Source organism: Hylobates moloch, unplaced genomic scaffold, assembly GCF_009828535.3.
Source record: "Hylobates moloch isolate HMO894 unplaced genomic scaffold, HMol_V3 SCAFFOLD_11, whole genome shotgun sequence".
NCBI lineage: Eukaryota > Metazoa > Chordata > Mammalia > Primates > Hylobatidae > Hylobates > Hylobates moloch.
In genome coordinates this window covers 15822431-15841639 of record NW_026652286.1, presented here as the reverse complement: position 1 = coordinate 15841639, position 19209 = coordinate 15822431, and the positions used below count along the sequence as shown (strand labels likewise).

The 19209-nt window shown below is 45.0% G+C and overlaps 1 protein-coding gene across 2 annotated transcripts in view; it reads left to right on the top strand.

Moving 5' to 3' along the window:
• LOC116476392 (uncharacterized) overlaps positions 1–19209 on the top strand; it is a 171657-nt gene that overhangs the window by 53590 nt on the left and 98858 nt on the right. The window contains exons 2-3 of one of the 2 annotated variants that reach the window (XM_032166352.2): positions 14892–14972; positions 15139–16630. The exons of the other annotated variant lie outside the window; for it this stretch is intronic. Of the exons in view, the coding sequence (XP_032022243.1) occupies positions 14892–14972; positions 15139–15228 (171 nt within the window). The 3' untranslated portion in view covers positions 15229–16630. Of the gene's footprint in view, positions 1–14891; positions 14973–15138; positions 16631–19209 lie in introns of those variants that run through there. 2 annotated transcript variants of the gene reach the window in all.

The following is a 19209-nucleotide window of genomic DNA, read 5'->3' as shown; positions in this document are numbered from 1 at the left end:
ACTCACACTTGTAATCCCAGCACTTTGGGCGGCCAAGGCAGGCGGATCACTTGAGGTCAGGAGTTAGAGACCAGCCTGACCAACATGGAGAGACCCCTGCCTCTACTAAAACACAAAATTAGCTAGATGTGGTGGCGCGTGCCTGTAGTCCCAGCTCCTGGGGAGGCTGAGATGGGAGGATCACATGAACCCAGGAGGTAGAGGTTGCAGTGAGCCAAGATTTCACCACTGCACTCTAGCCTGGGTGACAGAGTGAGACCCTGTTTCAAAAAAAACACAAAAGTTCCTATATAACTTTTACTAAGCTTCCCCTAATGTTGACATCATCTGTGGTACATTTATCAAAACTAACAAGTTAACACTGGTAATATTATTAACTAAACTACAAGCTTTATTTGCATTTAACCAGCTTTTACACTAATGTCCCTTTTCTATCCTAGGACACAATCCAGGATACCATGTCACCTTGGGTCCAGCTGGTTTTTAACGGACTTACAGCCCTTTCCTTAGAGGGCTGAGTTGCACACTTCTGCTGGATAATTATCCAGAGCTAACATTGATCGGGTGCTTAATGATTAGCCCTTCTCATAACCCTATGTATTCCATTCCTGCCCTCATTTTACAGATGGAGAAACAGAGGCTCAGAGAAGTAGGAGGCTTGATCGAGGTCACTCAGAGGCAGAGCAGACACCGATGAGGCAGCCTCGTTCCTGCTTAGTTGCCTTTCCTAGAGGAGGTTCCTCCCTGGCCCTCTCCCCAGAGCCTGTCCTCCCTGTGTGGCCAGGAGGAGAGAGGAGGTCCTGCAGCAGGGACAGCCTTGCCTGTGGGCAGAGCTAACTCTGGCTAAAACTGAGCACTTTCTGCTCACCTAGCTGGGCTCTGAATTACCTCCTGGCTGCCTGGGCAAGGGTCCACCACGCCCCTTTCTCCCACCCCCCACCCTATCAACTCTTGGTCTCAAGGAAGCTGCTGCTGTCAATCTTATCCCTGTGAGCTTGGCCACAATGCAAAGGCGCCTCCTGGTGTTTGCATTTGAATAGAGACCCAAGCCCGAAGTCAAACAATGAGGCTTGTGGTGGGAGTGGGAGAGATTTGGGGTAGAGCGCATTCTTGCAGCCCCTTCTACGCCTCCGTGAAGGCAGTTCTCTTCTTCACTTTCTCAGAAGTCTTATTTCTCCACTTGCTGGGGCTACCCCTACTGCTGGGGACAGGAAGGGGATTGCGTTTCAGCCAGGGCCCCACCTGCACAGCCTGGGGTCTTCTGGCTTCCTCATCCAGGAGCGCTGTCCACTGCCAAGTGAGAGGAAGGCAGCCAGGACTAAAGCTTGCTCCCTGTGATCCCTGTGCCATCACCACTGCTATCTACTAGGTGGGCTTCTAATGACAGCTTTCACATCAGGAACACCTTCTATTTGCCTGGCAGCTGGAGGTACATGTATCACTTTATGTGATAAGGAAATGGGGGCTCTGAGCTACTCAGCTGGTAAACAGCAGAGCATGGCCTCAAACTTTGGCTTGGCATGCTCCAAAGTCCCCAGTCCTTCCACTACACCAAATACCGTCATGATTGTTTTGGAAACAGGGCCCTTGCCAAAACCAGCCTCAAGTTCCTGGTGCCAGGAGGGCCCCACACCTTTCTGGGATAGGCAGTGTGTGGGTCCCGCCTCCGGAAGACCAGGCTGGTGATAAAGCCCCTTTCTAAGGCACCCGAAGGGGGCTCTTTGCTGTGCAGGTGGGTGTGCCATGGTAAGGGCCCACATCCTGTCAGGGATGGGGCATTTCCTGATTCAGGTGACACAGCTTAAAGAAGGCTAATAATGAACTGCATCTCTATTTATCCAGGCAAACTTGGCCTAGCTGAGGTGTTAACTGGGCCATGGTACAGCTTTAATCCTTTTGTTTACACTGAGACGGTTCAGTGAAACTAGCACTGTCTTAAGCTGGAACTGCATTTCATCTTTAGGTCTGCTCTCAGGACTGACACAGAGACCAGCTTTGGGCGGAAATAATAACATTCAGAACTGCAACCTGGGGTGATTCATCTCAGAGTCACCAACAAGATCGCATCCTTTTTGGTCATCATGAGTGGCTTCAGGGCGCTGGCTGGGCACTGGCAGTTTCTACTAACGAGGACAAATAAGAACAGTAAACAGGTGTTGAGCTATTACTATCCACCAGACACTTAATATGTATGAACTTAATTGATCCTTTTAACAGCAGCAAAGTAGGTGTCATTATTATGTCTATTTTATAGGTGAAGAAACTGAGGCACAGAGAGTTTAAGAACCTTGTGATGGGCTTCAGGACATTGCTGCCTCCAAATATGGCACCTTGATATATTGAATGTTTCAAGCTGAAGGAACTTGAGAAAATGGCAGAAGCAGTTAAGTTCACACAACCCTTAAGTTGCAGAAGAGGGAGATGAACCCAGGCAGTGTGGTTCCAGAGTCTGGGCATAAAATCATTACTCTGTGTGCAGATAAGCAACATAGGCAGAGGTCTGGAGGGACATAGACCAAAGGCTACATGCTGGCTGTCTACAGGTGATTTCTTTTCTTTTATATTTATTTGTCTTTCCTTATTTTCAACAAGTTTTGAGGGGAGCAAAACGTTCAGATTTACACTAGACAAAAGGACAGGTCCTTACTGGGTGTGAGTTGCATGGGACAATGTACTGAGCTCCCTCCTGGGGGTGTCCACAGAAAGCCAGTTTGGAAAGACACTATGACTCAGGTGCACAGAAGACAGACAAAATCACTGATACAAAATGAGGGGTTTGCTTATTAACTCATTCACATATTGATTCAATTATTCACTCATTGCTTCAAAAAAGCATGGAGAGCCTACTCTGTCTAAGCATTGTAGTGGGTGCTGGGGATAATTATGTCTAAGACAAGGTCCCTACCTTCCAGGGGTTCATAGTCTGAAGGCTGAGGTGAGGGGAAGCTACTTTCAACTAAGCACCTAGTAACTTGTTAAGACATGAAGTAATTTGCAAGTCTGATTCTTCCACAAGGTATTGAATCCTTGAGGGTAGGGACTGGTACAATACTGGTATAGCCACATATTTCAACCATTGATGCATTCTATGCATGTATTCATGCACTTTTACATTACCACATGGTGATCGAACATACATAGGGTGTACAGTGAAGGAACAGCCCACGTGATTGTTTCTCCAGGTTGAAGGAGGGAGAGAAGAGGGTGGTTGGAAAAATCTCCATAGAGATTTGAGCAGAGGCTTAAGAACTGAGAAAGTTGGCCAGGTGCAGTGGCTCATGCCTGTAATCCCAGCACTTTGGGAGGCCGAGGCAGGCAGATCACCTGAGGTCAGGAGGTCGAGACCAACCTGGCCAACATGGTGAAACCCTATCTCTACTAAAAATACAAAAATTAGCCAGGCATGATGGCTGGAGCCTGTAATCCCAGCTACTCGGGAGGCTGACACAGGAAAATCGCTTGAACCTGGGAGGTGGAGTTTGCAGTGAGCCGAGATCACGCCACTGCACTCCAGCCAACAGAGCGAGACTCTCTCTCTAAAAAAAAAAAGAACTGAGGAAGTTTTCACCCAGTGGAGAAGGTACTTTCAGGGAGAGGGAATAGCATATGAAAAATCACAGTGGTATAAGGCAGACCGGTGCGTTTGAAGAACTGCCAATAGTTAAGTCCCAGGAGCTAGGACTTAAATGTAGGTAAGTTATAAGGACAGAGAACCAAAGCAGAGAGTAAGGGGTATATATGCAGATGGAGCCTAGGGGATAAGGAAGCCTCCTCCTCTTCCTCCTTCTCTTCTGTTTAATGAGCCCTCCCCCTACTCTTTTGGAAAGGAGTGAAAGGGTAGGAAACTACATCTTTAAGCACCTATACATGCCAAGCCCTGTAGTGAGTGCTTTGCACCCTTTAATCCTTACTTTGGCACAATTCACCAGCCCCATTTTCCAGGTGAGGAAACTGAAGCTCAGAATGGTGAAGTGACTTACTCACACAGTCAGTAAGTGGCAGAAATAAGGTTTGGATGGAAGTGCTTGTGATTCCAAAAGCGGCACCCTTTAGACTGGGCCAGACAGAACAACTGAAAGTGGAATCATGCTTTTATCTCTGCAAAATGCTTTCATGTACCTAGGCTCATTTGATTCTTACCATGATATTGAGTAGCAATTGGTCAAGTATCATAATTTCCATTTTTTCAGTAGGAAAACTGAGTCACACAGAGGTTCATTTTGAGTGATTTGAGAATTTCAGAATTAAATACATCCAAAGTACCAACAAGAGGACCCAGCTGAAAAACTACACATGAAATGAAGATCAGTCCTGAGATGGTTTCTCAGTGCAAAGGGGCAGCTGAGGACGTGACACATGTGCACATGAGAACCTTGTGTGCATGTGGAGGTTTGCAGCTGGAACAGCCGGAGGGGCTAATCCAAGTGGCTGAGCTAATCCTTTCCTCTGCCTTCTGCCTGCTTCCCCTGTCACCTTAGGGGCCCCTCCTGAGGGGACATCTGCGAATTCTCCACGGAATCCCTCATTTAGCTCCCAAGACCCAGCGCAAGCCTGGGTGCAGAATGTTGGTGCAATTTTGACAAGATGCTCACAGAGGTTCAGTGACTAGTTTTAATTAGGCCATCTTTGTTTACGTTTGATGTTTATCAGCTAATTGGCATGGCAAGGTGTGAGTCACACAGCTTTCCCCTGGCATGGAATCAGTTGTCAGAGAAAAAGCCAGGAGAACAAATGATCCCAATTATGAGAGAACCCACCGGGCTAATTATCGTCCCACTAAGGACGGAACCTTCCCCCTCCTGCTGCTCCTGCTACTGCTGTGGCTGCACCAAGTGCCCTGGGATCTCTACACCCCTTCCCCCAGCCCCAGAAACCCAGAAACCAGGATCTGGGCCCCCAGCTGGCTGCCTGGAGATTTATTCTCTCAAATTCAAAACTTGCATGTTCCTCCAGCTCAGACACACCAGGGCAACATTCTTCCTTTAGTTCAAGATCATTCTCCTCTTTAGCCCCTTCCATAAATAATTGCTCATGTATGTTGGACTTTTCCTGCATGCAAGGCACTGTTGGAAGCACCTGATAATTATTTTCCCCAATAACGTGCAGTCAGGTCGCATTATTATCTCCATTTTACAAATGAGGAAACTGAGTTGTGCAGATCTTAAATAACTTGTTTGAGGGCAAGCAATAGGGCTGGGATTTGAGTGACATGATCTATCACCGTGGCAACTGCTCTTGACCATCAAGTGATTCTTGGATGCTCAGAAAGACCTAAAAATCAACCAATTAGGATTCTTCAGGTGGATTTCTGGGGCCACTCTCCCTCGAATTATGTAGGTACAATCGCCTTCTAGAACAGTGCTGTCCAGAACTTTCTGCAATGATAGAAATGTTATACTGTCCTGCCCAATGCAGTAGGCAGCCACTAACCACATGTGAAATGTGGCAAGTGAGACTGAGGGACTAAATTTTTCATTTCATTTTATTTTAATTTATTTTAGTTTTAATTGAAAGAGTCACATGTGGCTAGCAGTTACCTTGCTGGAAAATGCGGTTCTAACTGGTCAGCCCTTAGTCCTCAAATGCTGCAATTTCCTAATCAGTCCTGTATGTGTGTCTTTTCCTCCCCCTCCTCCTGCTGCAGCTTCCTGGCTTTCTTGGTGCAGGGCAGGTCTCTTCATTTTCTGCATTCTCTGCTGCCCATTCTCTAAGCCCCCTCTGGGCTGAGGGGCTTGTGCGGAGGAATGCAGTTTGGCTGCCCTTGAGTTGAATGATGATCGTGGACCTTTGGAATGTCCACAAAGCCTTGCACTCTCGGCCTCCCCTGTCTCTCTCCTTCGCTGGGGTAACAGATGGCCCTGGCTTTCACCAGCCGGGCCTGAGCACATTGTCACTCCCAGCTGAAAGTGAAATATTCAGTGGCATTTAAATTAAATAGACTCTAATGCTTCAGTAATATTAATTACGTTTTCATTCATCCCTGGCCTAATAAATCAATGCGTAAAGAGAGGATGCTCGGGAGGCTGGCAGCCTAGTGGGGCCACTGGGCCTTTGTGTGAGCCCGCACACAATGCCCCCATTCTTACAGGGCTGCGCTTGCCCCTGCAAACATCTGTGCTCAGCCCCTCTTGAGGAGGAGCCAAAGAGGTAACATTTACACTCTGGTCTTCCAATTTGTCCCTGCACCAGGGCTTGAGTCAACGGGAAATGTGAAGGCCACACTGAAAACCACATTCAGAGCTGCTGCTGCTGCCGCTACTGTGTGTGTGTGTGTATGTGTGTGTGTATTTGTGGGCACATGTGTGCATATGGAGCTGGGGGGTTTGCAAAATTCTGAGGCAGAGATTCAGTGAATGGAGACAGGAGTCTATTGGTGCTGGGACCTCACTTCTACCTGCAAGATTGTGTTAGTTCAGCCTTAACCTATGAGAAGAAGGAGAAAAGGAAGAAAGAAAGGAAAGAAAGAAGAAAGGACAGAAGGAAGGAAGAAATAGGAAGGGGAATAATAACAGCTACCATTGAATGAGTGCTTACTATGCGCCAGGAACTGTGCTAAGCACTTTTATGAAACTTCTCTTATTTATTCCTTACAACAATTTATAACATAACATAGCAACTATTATTGGCCCATTTTACAGATGAGGAATTTATCTGTAGTTCAGAGAAATTCAGGAACTTGCCTATGGTTCCAGGCCATGTCTGTTTGACTCCAAAGACAATGTTCTTTACCTCTAAGTTCTACATCCATCAGAAGAAAATACAGAAGAACAGAAGAGATCTCTAAGGCTATGGTTTGTGTAGGGGGCAAGGGGCCAATGTTTGAGAAATTTCCAACATTCCCCTTGGTTTCTGAGGTTTTTTGCCTTTGGGGAGGTCCTTCCCCAACAAGCAATGTCCCAACCCCCGCTCCAGGGCTATACATATGTAAAAGAAGCCAATAAAACAATCCAAGAGAGCCTGCTCTCCTAAATCTTCAGGGGACAAAACCTCCCACTTGTGATGCTTCAAAGCTGTCCAGAGCTACCAGTTTACCCCCAGAAGTCCCGACTCAATGCCTCTGATTGGAAAATAAATAGCTTTGCACATAAAAACCACAGGCCAATTGTTAGCCTAGGAATGGGAAAATGCTGTGTGCATCACTGCGTATCAACCCCGGAGCCTCACTCCTCCAGGGAGGCAGCCTCTCCTCTAGGAGATGGCCCAGGAGCTGGGGGTGAAGGCACTGGTAAACATGGGAGTTTCAAAAATGATTCCTTAGGAAGATTTTTAAAATAGTAAATGTTAAAATCTACAAGAAATTGTGTTTCTTATAGAAAAACTAGAAAATACAAATAAGAAGGAAGGGCAAACATCAGCTGAATTCTTCCACCCAGAGTTAACACTTGGTGTTTTTTCCTCTAGAAAGCTCTCTCTATCACTACTTGGCAAACATTGGGCCATAAGATTCAAACTGTTTTGCAACCTGCTTTCCCCTACCATTTACTGTGATCCAAAAGTCTTCCTATGGCATTAAATATGTATCTCCAACACAGTCTTCTTAATGACAAGTTTTGCAACTGATAGGCAAAACATGGTTTGGTTATTTAATCAATCTTCAATTATTGGACATTTGGACAATCAAACCAGAATCAAAATAGAAACCAGGGTTGTTTCTATTTTTTTCCTCCCACAAAGATTACTATAATGATTTTCCTTGTGGCTAAATCTTAGTGCACGCACATTCCCCATTACTCTCTTAGAATAAACAACTGAAAGAGAAATTGCTAAGTCAAAGTGAATATGCATGCATATTTTGAGGGCAGAGACACCAAGTGTCTACTATAATTTGTAAAAAATGACTTGGAAAGCTAAATCTCAGCTTCAGACCCAATTCCTACCCAATGTAAATATTCCTACTCTCTGATGCTTGAGGCTGGTTTGATTACACAAAACCAAGTTTGGAACTTTCTGATCATCTTGTCGGTAGGTTAGGGCTCAGCACTTGCAGCTTCATTGTGAGGGTTCTTGCACCTCAAGGTAGAACTGACACCATTAGTGTCCCACAGGAAGCAATTGAATAGAGTGACCAGCCTGTGTGGTCTCTGGAGTCAGCCTAGATTTAACACCAGCTCTGCCTCTGACTTGCTGTGTGCCCTAAGGGAAATTGCCCAATCTCTCTGGGTCTCAGTTTCTTCATCTACAACCTAGTGTGTGATACTTGTATCCATCTTATTTCAGTGAAGATTAAATATATGTAAAACACTCAGCATAGTGACACATGGTAAATGTTCAGTAAACATTTGCTACTACGCTGTTATTATGTTGACCCACTAATGAGCTATTCAACCAACCTCTTAGTTATTCAAGTCTTGGTTTTTTCTTGGAGCTATCAGGAGAGACCATGAATTGCACCCTATTTAAATTGGCCTATATCACACAGAAGGTGATTTAATTCAATCTAATACTGATTGAGGTCCTGGCACGAGTCCGGCCCTGTGGTAGCAAGATGAATGTGTCCCCAGGAGCTCATTGGCTAGTGGGAAAGCCGGAAACATGCATCGGTAACTCAGATCCAAGGCAGCCTGTTGCCAACGGTGTAATGAGAGGTGCAAATAATGCATGTGAATGGGGCCTCTCCAGTGGCATCAATGGGAGGAGGATTTGAAGTGATGCTTAGGGAGGTCCAATCACTTGTCCAAAGTCACACAGTTACTAAGATGTGGAGCTAGGATTAGACTGTAGGTCTGTCCGGTTTAAAAAAAAATCCATGCTCGTTTCCTCCATATTAACAAGCAATTCAAGGTCAAAGTCACTCTAGAGCATACTAGGGCTGTCCAGTAGAACTTGCTTCCATGCATATGCTCTATATCTGTGCTGTTCAATATGGTGACCACTAGCTACACTTGGCTACTGGGCACTTGAAACACGGCTAGTGTGAGTGAGACACTGGATTATTTTACATTTTATTTAAACATGGCTAGTGGCTACTATGTTGGGCAGCAAAGGTTTAGATGGAGGAACTAATTTAAGAGAAGGGCTAATGTTAAAGATCAAACTATTTTTTTTTTCTTTTTATGAGACAGAGTCTCACTCTGTCACCCAGGCTGGAGTGCAGTGGTGCCATCTCGGCTCACTGCAACCTCCACTTCCCCTGTTCAAGCGATTCTCCTGCCTCAGCCTCCTGAGTAGCTGGGACTACAGGTGTGCGCCACCACACCCGGCTAATTTTTGTGTTTTCTAGTAGAGACGGGGTTTCACCATATTGGCCAGGCTGATTTTGAACTCCTAAACTCGTGATCCTCCTGCCTCAGCTTCCTAAAGTGCTGGGATTACAGGCATGAGCCACTGTGCCCAGCCCAGACTTTTTAATGACAGGAAAGTGAGAGATTTTTAAAAATAAAAAGTAAAAATAAAGGCAGACTCTAATTTGAAAGGAACTGTTACTTAATTAATAAATAATAATAATAATAAGGTTTTCATGGAGGCCAAATATTTTTCCACCCTTGGAGCAACACATGCATTTGGTTGACGTGCTCTGACCATGCCATCTTTGTGGCTCTTTGTCAAACAGTTTGGGGCCAAGCCAAAGCCCACGGGGAGGGCTCCCTTTGGCAAATGCATTCCCTCTTCTTCTCTGTTTTGTATTTGGCATTAAACCGAGTAACTGTCTCATGCTGAAACCACCACACGTATCTAATTCCCATTTTGTTCTCTGTCAGATTCAGGCAGAGAGCTGATAGAATAGCTGACACTTTCAAGTCAGTGAAAACTTCCTATCTGTACTTCTCAATGGTTGGAGCTGTGCAAAGACACACTAGGCAGCCTTTGTGGGGGGAGGGTGAGTCTCCCATCAGGAGAAGTGTTCAAGCATGCGTTGAACAATCATGGGTATGTTGTGTCAAGGTTGCAAACTTCAAAAGAGAGAGGAGAGGTAGTTGGAATAAATGACCCTTTATGTTATTTCTAGCCTCAAAAGTCAGAGCCTTTATAAAGACTTTTGTACAAATGATTTTGCTCTGTAAAAACCCTTATCTATCCATACCCCATAGCCAAGGTTAGACTGGGAATTCTCTGAGGTCAAGGCTGTATCATAGTCACTACTGTGTTGTTGGACTAGCCATGGTACTTGGAACATGAGAAATGTTCAGTAAATTCTGGTTGTTGTGGTTGAGAGAACATTTGAATCTTAATGTCTTAACCTAAATATTAAATGGCAGTCTTCATTTGTTTTGATGAGAGATTGGATGCGAAGTAAATTCAATGCAAATGTGGGTCTGATCTCCAAAAGGACCAAACAATCATTCCCCCTTGTGTGCTCAGTCCTGTGAGATTAAAAAGGTAGGGCTAGAACTGATAATTACATGGTGTCTACCAGGTGCTGAGTACTGTGGTAGGTGCATTTGCATATATATTATAGTATAATTCCCAAGATAACCTTGGAAGAGGAATTACTATCCCATTTTAAAGATAAGGAAGCTGAGGCTTGACAAGCAATTATTACAAAATCGCATTGATAGTAAGTGGCTGAGGTAACAAACAGTCAACAGCCTTTAGTTCTACCCTGACCTCATTTATGTAGCAGATATTATATAGGAGGGATCACTGAAGGTAAGGACATGAGACTGAAGAGACATCTTGGGCAAGGTTATGGACATCTTCAGCATTGGAGAGGTGAGGAGACGCCTTCTGCCTCTTTGCCAGAGAGATCACCATGTCTTAGTGAATCAGAATGATTTAGGACCATAGTAGATAACATCACCTCCTCATCTCACACCCTTGCCCAAATCCTTACAAGTTCTTATTTGCCAATGGGAACCCCTCAGATTGGCTTCTCTTTCTCTCTCTTTTTTTTTTTTTTGAGACAGAATCTCACTCTGTCACCCAGGATCAAGTGCAGTGGCGCGATTTTGGCTCACTGCAACCTCCCCCTCCCGGGTTCACGCCATTCTCCTGCCTCAGCCTCCTGAGTAGCTGGGACTACAGGCGCCCGCCACCACGCCTGGCTAATTTTTTTTTTGTATTTTTAGTAGAGACGGGGTTTCACCGTGTTAGCCAGGATGGTCTTGATCTCCTGACCTCGTGATCCACCCACCTTGGCCTCCCAAAATGCTGGGGTTACAGGTGTGAGCCACTGCACCTGACCAGATTGGCTTCTTTACACTTCTAAGGAATTACTTCAAATGTAAGACCTTTTTTTCTCAGTTCCTTTTCATTGGACAATTTTTAAAGCCCACTGTAGATGTATTAACCAAGACTCTTTCTGTTACAAGTGGCAGAAATCCAGTTCAAAGAGGTTTAATTACAAAAGTTGTTCATGGTGCTGAATGAGCAAGACTTCATGGATGCCTGGATATGGGTGCTCACATGATGGTATTCCAAATATCTCTCAGGTGTCTTTTGGCTCTTCTCTCCTGTTTTGGATCCCTTATCAGGCATGGTCACCGGCAGTTCCAGATTTACTTCTTAGCATCTTCAGTAGATATAGTGAAACTTTCCCCCAATTGTTCTAACAAGGAAAGAAATGTAGCACGTGAAACAATGTTGAAACTATGAGGTTTGCACTGGATCTGATAGATGTCAAGTACTGCTATGTTTCTCTTGAAATTTTAAACTCTCCGAGGCAGCCCTGAGTGTTCTCTGTGGCATCTCAGCGTGCTTCATCACACAGTTTGGGATCCAGTGTTATTGGGTCACCGTCTCCCCTTGCCTGACCTGCTGCTGCTCTCTCTGTCCTAATTCCTGGCCTCAGCCCTTCCTGTTTGTAGAGTAGTATTTTGAATTTCATCCTCGATTTTTATTAATGAATCACCTTAAGCAGGTTACTTGTTATTTCCACACCTGACTTTCCTCATTGGTAAATGGTGATTGTACTATCCACCTTGGAGGGCCACTGTGAGAATTAAATGATACTCTCTGTTTAATATGCTGAGTGAAGTTCCCTAAACACAATCAGTATTCAAAGTTGCAGCTATTATTTTCCTTGTCTTTCTTCTACATATTGTTATTATTATCAATACTTGGAGCAGCTGTATTAGTTGGCATTAGGCTTATCTGTGAATGGCAGTAAACCCCACACAAGTAGCTTAAAGACAACTGGAGGTTTATTTCTCTCACATGCAAATATCCAGGAAGGTGGTCCAAGGCTGGTATGATGTTACCTAGTGTCAGGAGTCCAGGCTCTTTCTATCTTATTTATCTGTGGTTCATAGGTCCATTTTCAAGGCCACCTCATGGCCCAAGTGGGCTGCTCTAGATCCAGCTCTTATGCCCCCCTTCCAGCCAGAAGGAACAAAGAAAGGGGAGGAGAAGTTCACACTCCCTCTCTTCCTGGAAGGTGCACACCCCAAGCCTGTACAACTCTCATTGCCAGAGCTTGTCACACCTAGCTGCAAGGGAAATGGAGAAATGTAGTGTTATTCTGAGTGGCCATGGTGCGCAGCTAAACGTTTTATTACTATGGAGGAAGAGTAGGCTCTGCCACTGCAGGACTAGAAAAGGACCCTAGAAGCTGGACTGACCCCGGATGATGCAGCTGTGAGAAAACTATGCTTCTGCTTAAAGGGAAATACTGTACATCTTTGGCCACCTGAGGAATGCAAAATTCACTTGGGAATTTTTAAGAAAGCTGGAAGTTAAAACTCAAGTGTGAAGCTCTCTTCTCTGAGCCAAGGAGCTTAGTTCAGTCTTTCTCCTCTGATTGCCAGCCGGGCCTGGGGAGAGGCAGAGCGCTGGCCCCAGGCAAACTTGGTTTGAGGCCAAATTCCAGGACTCTTGGGGCTGACTGGCAGCCACTCTGTCTGAGCAACCTGGGGGATCCTGAGAAAAGAATGAACATCCGAATCCCAGAACAAAATCAGCAATGATGATGCTCTTGCAGCCCGGGTCTGGCTGGGAGGCCGCACAGTGGGGAGGATGAGGTCATGGTGACAAATGAGAGAAGGGGGAGGGCTCTAGAGTGCAGCAAGTCTGCCCACCAGCCAGAGCCGGGTGCTCAGAGCAAAGCCAGCCCCTCTCTTGTCTGCCACCGCTCTCCTGTGTGATCATAGGAGAGTCACAATGTTTTTGGACTTCAGTCTATCCAGTGAGAAGATAGGAAACACAGCAGCAGTGGCTAGGTTCAGGAATGTCCAGAAAATGAATAGAATTATTAAAGAAAAAGGGGCTTGGTTGCTAGGGGTTTGGGTGGAGCACAGAGGATTTTTAGGTCAGGGAAGCTTTTGTGTGACACTATAATGATGGATGCATGACATTACACATCCTTAAAACCCTTAGGAAGTATAGCAGCAAGAGGGAACTCTAATGTAATCTATGGACTTTGATTGATATTGATGTGCCAATGTAGGTTTATCTATTGCAACAAATGGACCACTCTGGTGGGGCATGTTGATGATGGGGGAGGATGTTGAGGAGTGAGGGGAGTATGTTGAAACTCCGTGTATTTTCTGCTTCATTTTGCCGTGAATCTAAAACTACTCTATCATCTGGTCCAAAAGCCTACTTTAGGGCTATAAAGATGAAGTAATCAGATATTATTGGTGTTGAGTGGTTCCGTCCATTCGATGGGTATGGTAGTTTAATTTGGAACTTGGAGGGAGGAAGTAGACAAAAAACATTGCAGTTGCATTTTCTGCATCTCATTGGTATGCTTTTAGGTCATTCCAAGATCACTGCCTTTTAGGATTTAGGAGATACAGTTGCCTTTTGATGATCTGCAAGTGCTTTTGTTCAGCATGTAGGTTTCCTGCTTTTTGAAGAAAGTCAGGATTATATATTGACCTGAAGACAGTGCAGCCAGGACTCCTGTGCCTAGTGCTGTTGTGGCTAAAATGGTGGTGGTGCATCTACCGTCCAATAGAACTCTCTGTGATGACAGAAATATTCTAATTTGTACTTGTCCGATGTGGTAGCCACCAGCCACGTGCAGCTACTGAGCACTTGAAATGTGACCAGTGCAATTGAGGAACTGAAATTTCATTTTATATTAATATCTTTAAACTACAAATTTAAATCATTTTATTTTAATAACTTTAAATTTTAATATTTTAATAACTTTAAATTTACATAGCCACACAGGGCCAGTGGCCACTGTATTAGACAGCATGGGTCTAGGGCCATATCCTTCAGTAGTGCTTTTTCTACTCACCTCATGGTTTCTCAGAAGTTTGCTTTGCACGTATCTGTGTGTCTGTGGAGAGGAGGGAATAATGTACAGGAATGCTGCAGGAATTCCCATGGATATGCCAAAGGCTTACCCTCAACCCACAAATATCTCAGACCCAAAATGCTGGAGCATCCTACTACATATCTACCTTTCACCTAAAAAAAAGAAAACATACAATGGAATCCAGGAAACAAGGCAGGGATTATGTAGAATTTCTTCGCTGTATATCTTGTTTTAAAAAATAAGTCATTACATTTATAGTTGTATTATGTATAATGGGTCATGGGATCAAACTGAGGTCTAAGGATAGTCCTAGCTTTTGTGCCTTTCAGGATTTAGGAGATACAGTTACCTTTTGATGATCTGCAAGCCCTTTGCTTGCTGTCTTTTTTGCTTTGCTTGCCTTTGCTACTAAGTTGTTGTCTGGCATGTGACAGCCCTCCTGGATTTCACTTTCCTCATGGTTAGTAAATAAAATGGGATAAACAACCCATCAGCTCTTTGATATTCTCTCAGAGCTGAACAGAATATATCTTTTTTATTAAAAAACATGGAGACAGAAAACTTTAGACTGGTCTAGATCTGTAGCAGATTATTCAAAATGCATACCATGTTCTGCAGTATGTTGCAAAGAAGAAAAGGGCGCTGTGGTGCAATCAGCTTGGGATACACAGGTTAAGGTTACATAGGTTTCTTGATTTCAGGACTCCTCAAAGCCTTTAATATTCTAATGTGCATTATGACTTTTCAGGTGGGGAATCCAGCTGCTGCCTTTCTCAAAAGACCCCCAAATTATTTCTGTTGGAGGAATGTCTTCCAGGAAGAACTAATGGTTTGTGGAACACACTTTGGGAAATGCTGATCTTGAGGGAGCATGAGTGTTTTTTAGGGACTCAGCTGTCTCCCCAACTTTGGCCTGTCTTTGCCCATCATGCCGGGCATGCAGGAATGGAATTCTGCACACAGCAAAGGGCTGAATCCTGCTTTTCTTCACACAGGTGCAGCTCCCCATGGCCCCAGCTCTCCAGCTGCCCCCACACAGCCTGTTTTGTGCTAGGGCTATCACGATTTGCAAATTCCTTTTCTAGCTCAAGTGCATGGACCCAGAAAATGCCCCTGCTTGAGGGCCAAGGTTGACCAAGACCCCCAGCAGTAATGTGACCTCTGTGGAAGCAGCACCTCCCAGAGGGCAGAGTTTGTCTCTATGCTTGTACCATTGGTGGTAAATTCTGCTGAGCTCTATGGATCCATCTGGATGAAAAGGTCTGTATAAATGCAAGATCATTATCATTATCAGCTGCCCCAGTTGGAGCCTACTGATTCACAAGCCCACAGTCAATGGGGCCTTTCCAAAAATTCCATTCCACATGGCTTGAAAAAGGTGTAATTACATGAAGCTGCATATCTTCTGGAGAGACAGACACGTTCATGTCTGTCCCAGGAGTGATGGAGAGGAATCTCTCAGGCCCCTCATTAGGCACATGGAGAGAGGTGCCCTCCAGGCCTGGCCCAGGTCAGGGACAAGTCAGAAGCTGCATCTGGAGCAGATCCAGGATCTTATCCTGGTGCACACGAGGGGCCAGCATCGCGCTTGCACATTTATAGCTCAGGTGCTCTCTGGTGTTACCAGGAAGCTGCTGGGATGAGACGGAGGCCAGAGAGTGTCCCAGGACAATGCTTCCTTCACTCTTGTTCATTTTTAACTTTAAAAAATGGCCTCCATGATCCCCAAAATGGTCTTTTGGTGTGAGGGAAGTGGTTGTTCTAAGGAAAGTCTCTGCTCGACACACACAAAAATTCTCCTCCATGACCTTGGACCATGTCTGTGATAAAAAGACTGGCTGGGTGAGGAGTCCAGCCTGTTGACCTCCCATTTGGCCTGAGTCCTCTGTTGCAGGGGTCCTCAATCCCCAGGTTAGGGGTCAGTACCTGTTCCTCTTAGGAAGTGGGCTGCACAGCAGGAGGTGAGCAGCAGGCCAGCCAGCAAGCATTGCTGCTGGAGCTCCGCCTCCTGTCAGATCAGTGATGGCATTAGTTTCTTGTGGGGCGCCTTGTGAACTGGCCGTGTGAGGTGTCTAGATTGCATGCTCCTTATGAGAATCTAACTAATGCCTGACGATCTGAGGTGGAACAGTTTTATCCCAAAACCACCCCCGCCCACTGTGAACTCAGAGAGCACCTCAGCCTATGGTCAGGTACCATCTACAGCACTTGTGCCTTAAACACCCATCAGCAGATGTGAAGATTTCCCAAAGCATGCCTCAATTTAGGGTGGTGCAAACTAGTGTAGCCTCTTGCCTATGAATGAAGACTAAGGGCTCCATCCAACCAGCTCGCTTGTCTGGATCCAGTCTCCAGGACTCTTCCAGTTTCCCTGTAGTAAAAGAACACACCTTGGTGGGCGTTGTTCATTTATCAGTGCACAGGGCCACATTGACAAAGTCTTAATATTTAATGGCTTATGAGTCTAATAACAAAAAATTAAAACTCTCTCGTCATTCTTAAAGATGAGCCCGATTTATCCCATTCATTAGGCCCTTATGTCTCTGTCTGGAACCAAGATGTCAGATCTTTAGCCTAAGTAACATTAAGAGTAAGGAGGATAATGCAAATAATGCCCAAGGCTGCCCTTAAAAAATCATAAAGAAATGAATAGGCTATCCCAGCTTTGCTAGCACATATTTCACAAGTTGTGCTTAGCAAATACAGTCCTCATGAGTGCCACCTTTTATTTGTCAGTAAAACCTCCTATGATCCCATCTGTAAACCCAGTACTTAGCATGGAAGGATCCCATTAGCTAACATCAACTGGCTCAGGAACGCCCTCTCCAGGTGCTGATTTTCATTCATATCCCAGACTACCAGGATTGCATGTAAGGTGGGTGGATCACAACGTCAAGAGACTGAGACCATCCTGGCCAACATGGTGAAACCCCGTCTCCAATAGAAATACAAAAATTAGCTGGGCGTGGTGGTGTGAGCCTGTAGTCCCAGCTACTTGGGACGCTGAGGCAGGAGAATCACTTGAACCTAGAAGGTGGAGGTTGCAGTGAGCCGAGATCACGCCACTGTACTCCAGCCTGGCGACAGAGTGAGACTCCGACTGGGAAAAAAAGAAAAGAAAGGAAAAGAAAAAGATAGAGGAAGGTGAGGAAAGGGAAGTAATTATGTTATTCTGAGTCTAGTAGGCACTGGATGAGGTGCTCATACGTCCTTCCTTAAGCCTCTTCCACTTGACCCTCAACACCAATCCAGGAAGTAAATTTTATTATGCTGGTTTTGCAGATGAGGAAACTGAAGTTTACAGGCATTAAGTAAAGAATCCAAGTTTCTATAACCTTGGAACTGGAATTAGCAGGATGCTGGGATTAATGCCAGGATGACCAGATTCTCATTCTCTGTTCTTTTGACTATCCCGCACATGCGCCCTTTGCCTTTTTTGTCTATTCCTGATGTTACCACTCCTATTCACGTGACCTAAGTTAGTAGTTACTTAATTTCTCCTAACCTCAGTATGCTGACCTATTCAATGGAAATAGCAATATTTGTTCCACTGCCTTCCCTGGTTGCTGTGTGGACAAAATGAGATAATATGTGAGAAAGCGAAGGAGAGAGGCTTTCTTTGCTTCTTTCTAAAAGTTTCAGGCCAGTTCTATCCAACTCAGTCAAGGAAGAGAGAATGACTAAGTATGTGGAGAGAATGCTCTGCGTGAGTGTGATTCTAAAGTAACAAATCAGCTGTTTATACTCCATATGAGCACATCTCAAGGTATGGGAAGTTTGTTGGGTTTTTTTTGTTTTTTAAATCCCACACCTTAAGATGAAATTCTGTCCCACTGAGACCCTGCTGAGCAGAAAATAATAGGTATCAACCACCTTTCCTCAAGCTTCCTCCACCTGGAGCCTGAGAGCAATGTGGCTGAAGGGAGACAGGAGGTGTGTGGTGAAGGGGTGGAGAGGTTTATAGCTTGAATGATTTTTTCACTAGGTCAGCTCGTGGCCTCCGTGACAGTGGGGGTGAAATTATTAAAACAGAAACACCTGGGAGGCCGAGGCGGGCGGATCACGAGGTCAGGAGATCGAGACCATGGTGAAACCCCGTCTCTACTAAAAATACAAAAAAATTAGCCGGGCGTAGTGGCGGGCGCCTGTAGTCCCAGCTACTTGGAGAGGCTGAGGCAGGAGAATGGCGTGAACCCGGGAGGCAGAGCTTGCAGTGAGCCGAGACTGTGCCACTGCACTCCAGTCTGGGTGACAGAGCGAGACTCCGTCTCAAAAACAAAACAAAACAAAAACCAGAAACACCTTCACTGCAGCAGGTTCAGTTGTGACACATATGATGTTTTATAAAGTCCGTATTTCTGTCCAGTATGGGAAATTTTCAGATCAAACCTCAATCAGAAAGTTATTGAAATAGCCAAGAAGAGGAAGATAATGTGGAGACAGAATTGCAGTCCCACATGGGATGGGGCAGTGGGCCAGGGCACACATGTGCAAGTTACAGGGAAGCACAAAGCCACAGGGCCAAGGAAACAGAGAGAAGCAGTTTGAGAGAGGAGTGCATGAGGAGTCCTGGGCATCTTCTAAAGTGTATGGAAGAGAGATAATCTCCTGAGAGTCACTTCTGGCAGAGCCCATGCAGATTTTTTGAAAAACCTTTTAAAATGTTGAGAACATTTCAAATGTGCAGAAAAAATTGCAAATATATCCAAAGAACTCCCCAAAACATATTCTTTATGCAGACTTACCAAGTGTTAACATTTTGCCACATTTACTTTACCATGCTCTCCCTCTCCCTTCCTCTCTCTCTATAATTTTTTTCCTGAACATTTGAGAGCAAGCTGCAGACACAATGACATTTTACTCCTACATACTGTGTGGATTTTCCGGGAACGAGGTCATTCTTTTATATAACCTCAGTACAATTGTTAAAGCTAGGAAATTTAGCAAAATCTTTTATTGAATCCAGAAGTAGGTATATTTTTTTTCTGCAAATGGCCAGAGAGTAAATATTTTCAGTCTATGGGCCAGGGGTGTTCAATCTTTTGGTTTCCCTGGGCCATGTTGGA